We start from the raw sequence: 10384 nt of genomic DNA, 5'->3' as shown, positions 1-10384 counted from the left end.
AAAAAAGATAGAAAATACAAAAAATAGTATAAGAACCACAAGAAAAATTATGAAAAGTTCTAATATAAAATAAAGTTGGGTCCTAGAATGGGAAAAAAGAAAATATAAAGCAGAAGCAATATTTGAAGGTCTAAGAACCAAGAAATTTTTAAACTGATAAAATAAGAGGATACTTCAAAAAACAGAATTCATGGAAAAATAGAATTAAAAGATAATACAAATCTTTCCATGAACTTTTTGAAGTACTTCATACATCAAGCTACAGAATTAAAGAGTAGAAATCTTAAAATAAAATTAAAAACACACCTTCTTATTTTATAGTAAAATGCTGAAAGCATTTTGGTAAAATAAAAAGAAAATCCTAAAAGTAGCCAGATAAATAAGACACATTTCCTTCAAAGGAGCAATAAGACAGACACCTGATTCCTTAATATAAAAACAATGGAAGAAGAAGACAATATAATACTATGTATAAAGTGTTTTTAAAAAGAACCAATAACTGCCAACCTAATATTCTATACATAAAAAACATATTCTTCAATACTAGAGGTAAAATAAGGACATTTCCAAACAAAAAACTGAAAGAATTCTTTGCCATCAGACTCACATGGAAAATATTTATATAAAGTCATGCATGTAAATAAAATATTTTTTCCAAAAAAAGCACTCAAATGAGAAAATGAATCAAATGCAAAGAAATGATAAGCTGGAGCGGTCCACGCCATGGCAGGATCCTAAAGGAGTTAGCTTGGGCTGCCCTCTCCGAGTTGGCAGGACCACCAGAGGGAGAGCTGCTGGCAAGGCCGTAGCTACAAGCACTTGCTACAACCATAAGTGTTCCTGCCTCGGCTTTGGAGCTTTTGCCCTCTCTTTCGATATTTTGGTTAGTGTGGTAGTTCTCTGAATTCCCAAAAGATTATAAAAATAACACAAATGATTATGTGGTCATTGAACTAAACATTCCCACAGAGGATCTGAGTAAATTGGACAATTTAAAATTATCCCCTTATGATAAATTGACCACACCAACATATGTTCCAAAAGCACTGCTCATGACTAAATATGAGCTGCAGCCTAATGTAAGTTGGCAAACATCATTTACTGGAAATTATATTAATGGTCAGAGAATGGTTGGTATTAATGGAAAATTATATGATTGGGACAAATTAAATATACGGGAACGAAACTGTAGAACCCCCCTTACTTGGTGGTGTCCAGTTTTAAATAAATCATTAAGAATCAGGTGTTGGGATAAAAATATATGCTGTAAAGTTATTAAACCTGCAAAATTAGATCTTAGAAAAATAAGAGAGTGCTACTGGGATGGTGCATGCACAATGACACTTTGACATTTAGATCAAGATTACAGGTCCACAGCCAATGCATAACCTTAAAATGTGCATGATAATGCTGCTCAAATACCCACTGTTCTTTTTACATTTGGCTCCCACCCTGTTAACAGGGTGGATATTAGCCACAGCTTGCTAACAGAAAAAGGTCACAAGATAACTTCAAGACAATGAAGGGATGGTTTGAATCTGATAACCTGATTCCAGGAAAAAGAAGCACGAGTTGATCACCTAAGATGTGCTGACCTCTAAAAAAGTTTCCTCCCTGCTTTTTGGACTATTGATTTAAGCTTGACCCAAAACCCCCCTGCAGAGAAAAATCTAAATAAAAGGCATTGTCTCATGCTCTATTGGGCTCCAGCTGCAACACGCTGACAGCCCACAGAGAGAGAACGTGCATATTGATGCATTGAGGTCTCGGTCTGTGTTTGTTATTTTCACCGACCCTCCCTCTCCCTTTTTGGGTTCCCACAACTCGACTGGAGCTGGTCTCTGGCAATAAGCACATGGTTAAATCAAAATAAATGTCGCCTATATAAAACAATAATAATCCTTTGTAAGGTTTTAGTTATGTAGCAATAATAACACGAAAGATGAAAGGGAAGGAAATGGAGTTAAAATCTCCTAATGTCTTTGAATTGCTCAGGAATTGGTACAAGTACTAATACTACATTTAATAAATAAAGACTTTATTTTTTCATCTCCAGAGTAACCATGAAAAGAACAGAAAAGTGACGTAAACTAACAAGCTGAAAGAGAAGGCAAATGTAATTTTAAAAATTAATCCAAAAGAAGGCAAGAATGGAAAGAAAAATATAACAGGTGAGACAAATAAAAGCAAGTAGTCGGGTAGTAGATTTAACATCAACTATATCAATTACCACCTAAAATACACTGAAGAACTAATGTAATGAAAAGACAAAATTATCATTTCAGATTTAAAAACAACTATATACTATATGCAAGGGAAACCCCTCAAATATAATGACACAGGAAGGTTGAAAGTAAAAAGATTTTTTAAAATATGGCTTGTAAACACTAATTTTTAAAAAAAAAGGTAAGCTGACCTAACTGTACCAATACAGGCACACCTCGTTCTATTGCACTTTGCTTTATTGTGCTTTGTAGATATTGAGTTTTTTGCAGACTAAAGGTTTGTGACAATCCCATGTGGAGCAAGTCTATCATCAGCACCATTTTTCCAACAGCGTGTGTTCACTTCATGTCTCTGTGTCACATTTTGTTAACTCTCACAATATTCCAAATTTTTTCATTATTATTATATCTGTTATGGTGATCTGTGATCAGTGATCTTTGACGTTACTATTGTGCTCGTGTTGGGGTGCCAGCAACCACACCTACGTAAGATGGGGAAATTAATCAATAAACATATTCTGATAAGTGTGTTCTGACTGCACCACTGACAGGCTGTTCCACCCATGTCTCTCCCTCTCCTTGGGCCTCCTATTCCCTGAGACACAATAATATTAAAATTAGGGCAATTAATAACTCTACAATGGCCTCTAAATCTTCTAATGAGAGGAAGAATCATGCATCTCTCTTTTTAAATCAAAAGCTAGAAATGATTAAGCTCAGTGAGGAAGGCGTGTCAAAAGCCAAGACAGGCCAAAAGCCAAGACAGACCAAACAGGCAAGCTGTTAATGAAAGGAAAAGTTCTTGAAGGGAATTAAAAATGCTGCTCCAGTGAGCACATAAACGGTAAGAAAGCGAAATAGCCTTACTGCTGATATGAAGAAAGTTTTAGTCTGGATAGAAGATCAAACCAGACACAACATTCCCTTAACCCACAGCCTAATCCAGAGCTAGGCTCCAACTCTCTTCAATTCTATGAAGACTGAGTGAGGGAAGAAGCTGCAGAAGAAAAGTTTGAAGCTAGCAGAGGTTGTTGGTTCATGAGGTTTGAGGAAAGAAGCCATCCCATAACACAGAAGAACAAGGGGAAGCAGCAAGTGCTGACGTAGAAGCTGCAGCAAATTATCCAGAAGATCTAGCTAAGATCACTGATGAAGGTGGGCACCCGAAACAGCAGAGTTTCAATGTAGATGAAGCAACTTTATACTGGAAGAAGATGCCATCTAGGACTTTCAGATAAGTCAATGCCTGGCTTCAAAACTCCAAATGACAGGCTGACTCTCTTATTAGGGGTTAATGCAGCTGATGACTTGAAGTTGAAGCCAATGCTCATTTTCCATTCCAAAAATCTAGGGCCCTTAAGAAGTATGCTAAATCTACTGTGCCTGTGCTCTGTAAATGGACCAACAAAGCCTGGATGACAGCACATCTGTTTACAGCATGGTTTACTGAATATTTTAAGTCCTCTATTGAGACCTACTGCTCAGAGAAAGATTTCTTTCAACATATTACTGCTCATTGATAATGCACCTAGTCACCCAAGAGCTGATGGACACGTACAAGGAGATTCATGTTGTTTCCATGCCTGTTAACAGAGCATCCATTCTGCAGCCCATGGATCAAGGAGTAATTTTGACTTTCAAGTCTTATTTCTTAAGAAATACACTTCCTAGGACTATAGCTGCCATAGGTAGTGATTCCTCTGATGGATCTGGGTAAAGTAAAATGAAACTTCCTGGAAGGAACTCACTATTCTAGGTGCCATTAAGAACATCTGTGATTCATGGGAGGAAGTCAAAATAACATGAACGGGAATCTGAAAGAAGTTCATTCCAATCTTCATGGATGACTTTGAGAGGTTCGAGACTTTAATGAAGTAAGTAACAGCAGATTTGGTGGAGATAGTGAGAGAACTAGAATTTAGAAGTGGAGCCTGAAAATGTGACTGAATCGCTGCAGTCTCATGATGAAATTTTAATGGATGAGGAGTTGCTTCTTACGAATTAACAAAGAAAGTGGTTTCTTGAGATGGAATTTACTCTTGCAAACATTGTTGAAATGACAACAAAGGATTTGATATATTACATAAACTTAGTTGATAAAGCAGCGTCAAGCTTTGAGAGAATTCACTCCAATTTTGAAACAGGTTCTACTGTGGGTAAAATGCTATCAAACAGCATCACATGCTCCAGAGAAATCTTTCGTGAAATGGAGAGTCAACCAATGCAGCAAACTTCAGTGAGAACAGAGGGGAGGAACCCAGAATCCCTCAGATATTGTAATAGGATTGAGGAAGGTGGAAGCCTGTCCCAAGTGCCGAGAAGAGCACTTTATTTCCTTTAATCAGTCGCCTCTCATGCTTTTGGCTAAGATCAAGTGCAGTATCTGTTCTTATCAGTTTAATATCTCCTTTGGTCTTTTAGAGTCCTGATGCATCTTAAAGGAAGACAATCCTGGGTCACAAACTCTTGGAAGAAGTTAGTAATCTTGGGGGCTAAAAATGCTAATGTGAATGCTAATAATAACTAACTTTGAGTACTTACTATGTATACTTTACAAGAAAATCTCTTATTTAATACTCACCATTATTATGCTCATTTTGCAGATAAAGAGTGGGGAACAAAGAGTGACGAGGAAACTTGCCCCAAGTCACACAGCCAGTAAGGTGTGCCAGGAGGATTCCAGCAGTCTGATTCCAGAGCCCTTAACCATGCACTTAATTCACCCAACTCCCAAATGCATGGTCTGAACAAGGTTTCTGTATGAAAGATATAAACCCCTCCCTAAGCCTTGAAAATGTGATCTTTGCCCTTAATTCAGAGATATTTGTTCTGGGAAATTCACTGCTGTCTTCTCCTTATGACATTCCCCTTACAAGCACTGAAAGATCAGTCTTGCACAGGAGACCTTGGTGCTTAGGTCCCTCCACTCAGGCAGCATCGGTAGACCAGCCAAATGTTCAGAATTATATCAAACACGCCTAGCATCTAGAGGAAGGAGAACATTTTTACTGGACGGTTGTGCTAAGAGTTAAGGAGCGACTGAAAAAGGAAGAATTACTATCTGAGAAAACATTGATTTCAGATCCTGGAGGGCTAAATGAAGAGTCCTGTGTAGACCACTCAGTTAATGGGGTGCTCACTCTAATTGAAACCACAGACAGGGAGAGCATAAAAGACACGTTGAGGTGGGGCCCTCCGACTCCTGTCACTCAGGAGTTGGCTGGCTCCCTGGTAGCAACCAGAAATCAAGTGAGCTTCATGTAGGCACATGAAAAGAACAGCTGGTGCCATTCTAGGCCTCCTCCAACAGCCCCCCAGATACAGGAAGATGGCCATTCACAGATCTGATTCGAAGATGCAGAGAACTGTCGGTTGCTGTCCTGGCTGCTGCTGAGAGCTGAAAGAGGGACTGGCAGCATCACAAGATTTACAAGAGAAACATCCCAGATTTAAGGGACCCATGGGAAAGGGATGGCTTGAGGACTGCCTAGAATGAATACTGGATAAATGGAGAGACTGGTGAAAGCAGATGAGACAGAGCAGAGGACAACATAAAGTCAACTGTTCTCAGGTCTGCAACAAGCCTGCAACAGAGGTGAGAAAGCACAACGTGGAGTTAGCCCCGCCATCTCCCACCCCTAGAGGGAGGGCTCCTGTAAGACACAGGAATCCTCCCCCCTGCAACCTGTTACTTCCCTGGCTACCTTAAAAGATAAAAGATAAAATGATGTCCTCAGGCGTAAAGGAGAGCCCTGAAGTTTATCATTAAGACTCAACTACAATAAAGATTAGAAGCAAAGAAAAACTTTCAAGTAAAGATAAATATCAGAGTACTACAAATGGACTCCAGCTAAAGGACAGAAGAAACAACTTATCAAGTCCCTATCCTTGGAAATACACAATCTCATTGGGGAAGGCTTCTTTGTACATGAAACAAGCGTAGGTGTCTGGTATTCAGCTTAAGTTTTAAAATGAATTATATAGACACAACTAGGGATTCCTGGAAGGAAATGTTCATTGCATCCTGCAATGGCTCATGAAGATATACAATCACAGAGAACTCCAACATGTGTGGGATCTTTGAGGTCAAGCCTCACTTCTTTCCCTGTACCCCCATGCACTAGTCCCCTCTAAAGAATCCAGAGTTCATTGAGACTGTGAAATGTAATCACTATTGGCCAATTTATTATATACTCTTAAGCAACCTATCAAAAATGAGGCCGCTGATTGTTAACTCATCCTCGTGTTGAGCAAAAACGATTCTCCTGTACTTGCTACCCCTGCTTCTGTCCTTGAGCCCTGCAGGTCCAGACTGCTCTCTCTCCCACATGGCATTCGTTGTAAAATTTGAAGTCATTCGCCAAGTTCCCTCTGAGTCTTTTCTTCCTAGGTATCCACACCTGGTCTCTCCCTTTCTCCTCCAGTAGTTCCAGTGCCTCTCACCATCTAGGAGGCCTTTGCTGGACGTACTATAGATGGTGAACTTCTCCCTAATGGTGACTCTTGATGGCTGGAAGTGGGGATCACTGAGGCGGTTGTTGACAAGCTTCAGTTTCTCTCAGTCCCTCACAGGGACTCAGCTCTTTGCCACATCATGTGGGCCCCTCCATAGAGTTAGGGTTCAATCAGGAAAGCAGAACCACTATGAGTGAAATAAAGTAAGGGACTTATTACAAGTATTGTTCCTTACAAAATTGTGGAATCTGGTGAAGAGACACTCTCTAGATCTTTGTTATCATTGTTTGTTTTGTTTTGTTTTTATAGTCCAGAAAAGCAGGGTGATATAAGGAAAGGTCTTGTGATTGGAGTCAAACAGATATGGGTTTGATACCTAGTTCTGATATTTATAGACTATGAAATTCTGTCAAGTGATTCAAATTCTCTGAGCCTCAGTGTCCTCATCTGTAAAATGGAAACAATAATACTTCTTAGGGGTGATGTAAGGGTGAATGAGTTAAAGCAAACACCTGAAATATACCATATGCCATTGATGACAAGATGTACAATATTTCACATTTCAACCTCTTTACAATAGGAATGAATCGTGTAACAATGTCATGTTATTGTTTAATTGAGAACACTTTTTTCCTTTCTCAGTGGCCATAAAATAGAGTCCAGAGTAACCTTATGTAACGACAGGCGCATATATTACTTTATTATCCAACCACATGTGACTGTCAATGTGCAAGTGGGAAACCCCAACCCCTCTAGAGAACACAAATGTTCTTCTTTATGCATTCTATGTCTTTCTGCTCTCACTGGACTAACTCTTCGTCCCACATCACTTCTTATTCAGATTAGTGGAATGGAAAATTATGAGTTTTAAAACCTGACACATTAAATTTTGGATGTTCTTGGATGTTCTTGCTATGTAACATTCTGAGCTTCCGTTGGGTGCTCCATAATTGTGCATAATAACACTTACCCAAAAGGACTGTGACAAAAATTAAATGAGAAAATGCATGTAAAGGCCTACCAATGCCAAAATATTGAGGGTAGTCAATAAATTCTCCCTTTTCCTTCCTTCTCTTACTGCCACATTCTATTCTTCTACTGACTATTTCGATTGAAGGAAAGGCCGATCTTCTAGATAAGGGGTTGGCAAACCACCTGTTTTTGTAAATACAGTTTTATTGAAACACACCTCTTTTTTTACGTATTGCTATGGCTGCTTTTGTGCTGTAACAGCAGGGTTGAATAGCTACAACAGAGACAGGCCCTCAAAGCTGAAAATACTTATTTACAGAAAAAGTTTGCTGACCCGTGTTCTAGATTCCCACAGCCTCTAAAACTCCCCCCTCCATTTGTGTTATTATTCTACTGCTAGAGAGCTGCTTTGGATGAAAAAAGTACATGCCTCATCTAGGACTCTTGGGACTGGACCGCAGCTTCAGCCAGCACAGCACAGAGTAGAATCACGAGAATTTCTGATGAGGAAGATAATCAGGCCAAAGTGAAAAACAAAGCATGACTAGGAAGTTTATGTGGTTTCCAGCTGTCCCCTTTCTTTTACTTCTAAGGTTATAAAAACTGGGCCTGGGGAAAGAGGTGGCAGAGAAGCTTACCACGGGCAGCATCTCTGAAAATATGCAGGCCCTACTCTTGTTGGTCTTTCTCTTGCCTCCTGAAGCTGGAGCTGGTGAGTCTGGGGTGTAACTTTTTATCATCTGGATCCTCAGCTCCGGTTCCAAACTAGTTGACCTGGGTCAGAGAAGACCCTGAAATGAGGCTCCAGGATCCATTTGCAAGTGTTGTGGGGGAATTCTCTACCTGGAAGAGTTATACTCTTTCCTGCAGTTGATGACAGTTTCCTAGGGACAGGAAGTTGGGTGCAGAAAGAGACAGAAAACTGTTTTGGAAGTTCCCCTTAACCTGTTTTCCTGGAAATGCCCATGATTCTAATTCGTGGCCCTTTTCCGGCCTTGCTCTTGTGTTGAGAAGGTCAGGATGAGAACATGAAGAAATGTCTACGTGAAATGACAACTCAAAATCAAGACTGGCCATTGTGTTCTGAAAAGGAAGATGAGGACTGACAGGGTAGATTGCGGTAGAAAAAGCCAAAAAAATAAAAAGACATGCACAGAGGGGCCGAGCTACGTAAGGAGAGAGGACGAGGCTCAGGTGGAGGCCCTGAGCCTTAGCCCCATCTTCTTCATGTGGTGCTCTGTTGGGAGGATCTGTCGGCCCATGCTGGGGACCTGAGGTTCTCTGTTTCAGGGGAGATTATCAGCGGCATTGAGTCCAAGCCACACTCTTGCCCCTACGTGGCCCATCTGGAATTCATCACTAACCAAGGTTATGTTGACAACTGTGGTGGGTTTCTCATAAGTCAAGAATTTGTAATGACAGCTGCTCATTGCCAAGGAAGGTGAGGAAATTTTGACTGGTTCTCTCTTCATGTGAGGAACTATAGGAACCAGAGTTCCTACACGACTTTATAGTGACCCAGGAGAGGTTCTTCTGCCTGCTCATCTCTGATGGTCAGCGATGTATATTGGGAGGAACTGGGTCATTTCCTTTGTTATCTCCATTTCCAGAGGCCAGAGCTTGCTACGAGGAGCCCACACCAACACCATGCCTCCCATCCTGGTGCCAACAGAGCTCTCTCATCCCAGGCATCTGCGTTTCCTGACACTGCTGTGATCCCTGGGGGGACTTTTGTCCTGAGTAAGATCTGAGTCCCCCAAGTGGCCCTATACTGGGAAAGAGGAGGGCCTGGTGTCTCTTTGCTCCACATGGGCCCTTCTAAGGAGACTGGCACATGTTCCTGCCTCTCTTTTCCCTCTCAACAGGCACATCACTGTCACTGTTGGAGCTCATAACATGAAACAGGAAGAACGCACATGGCAGAAGCTGGAAGTCACGGAACAATTCATTCCCCCAAATTACAACTTCTTTACCAATCTCAGTGACATCATGTTACTGAAGGTGCAATTGTCTTTCTTGCACTTTCAGCTCCCCCTTCCTGGCCTGTGCCTTTCTCATTCCCTCCCTTCCACCCCATCTCCTTAGGATCTGCCCTCCCACTCCATGTCATCACCACCCCATTCGGGAGAAACTACTGGCCTTGCCCCAGGGAGCCGCTGCCACATCACCCCCCCCCCCACCTTCCCTGGGACTGTCATTCATCTACTCTCCCTCCCCTCACATCTATAAAAAAGAACCAAGCTGACCCATGCTATGGGGACAGTTCCCCTGCCCACCCGGTCTACCATCATTCAACCTGGGAGAATGTCCCAGCAGCTGGCTGGGGCAGTACAGGCGTGACAGAGCCAGAGTCTGATACTCTGAGAGAGGTGAAGCTGAGACTCATGGAGGCCTGCAGCCACTTTCCGTTTTATCATCCTAAATTCCAAATCTGTGTGGGCAATCCCAGGAAGAGAAGATCAGCGTACAAGGTGACCAGACACCTACACTTTCTCACCACATAGTGAGACAGTATCCTCCTGGGAGGGGGTGGCCTCAAGAAGTCACCTAAGACAGTGACTGGTGTCTGTATTCATGTGTTTCTAGCACTGCGGGGACTGGAATCCTCCTTCTGGATTTCATCTTCCCATACCCAAGTCCTGCCTCTGACCTTCCCATTCAGTCTGCCGCACAGGGCTCTAGGAAAAGAAGGAAGAAGGTAGAGGGAGACAGGATCTAGAGTTGTCGGCCTT

At 41.5% G+C, this 10384-nt stretch overlaps 1 protein-coding gene and 1 pseudogene across 1 annotated transcript; both read left to right on the top strand.

Moving 5' to 3' along the window:
• The first annotated feature begins 4569 nt into the window (after window positions 1–4569).
• Window positions 4570–4793, top strand: LOC134374122 (U2 spliceosomal RNA; annotated as a pseudogene).
• Window positions 4794–8312: 3519 nt separating this feature from the next.
• LOC134372714 (mast cell protease 4-like) lies at window positions 8313–10156 on the top strand. Its single transcript, XM_063090109.1, is given in 5 exon segments — window positions 8313–8364; window positions 8943–9093; window positions 9518–9657; window positions 9880–9960; window positions 9963–10156. Coding segments are annotated over 5 exon segments (618 nt in total).
• Window positions 10157–10384: the final 228 nt, after the last annotated feature.

Source organism: Cynocephalus volans, chromosome 3 (assembly GCF_027409185.1).
Source record: "Cynocephalus volans isolate mCynVol1 chromosome 3, mCynVol1.pri, whole genome shotgun sequence".
In the NCBI taxonomy this organism is placed as follows: Eukaryota; Metazoa; Chordata; class Mammalia; order Dermoptera; family Cynocephalidae; genus Cynocephalus; species Cynocephalus volans.
The sequence above is the reverse complement of the archived record's forward strand: the minus strand, read 5'-3'. Positions and strand labels throughout refer to the sequence as shown.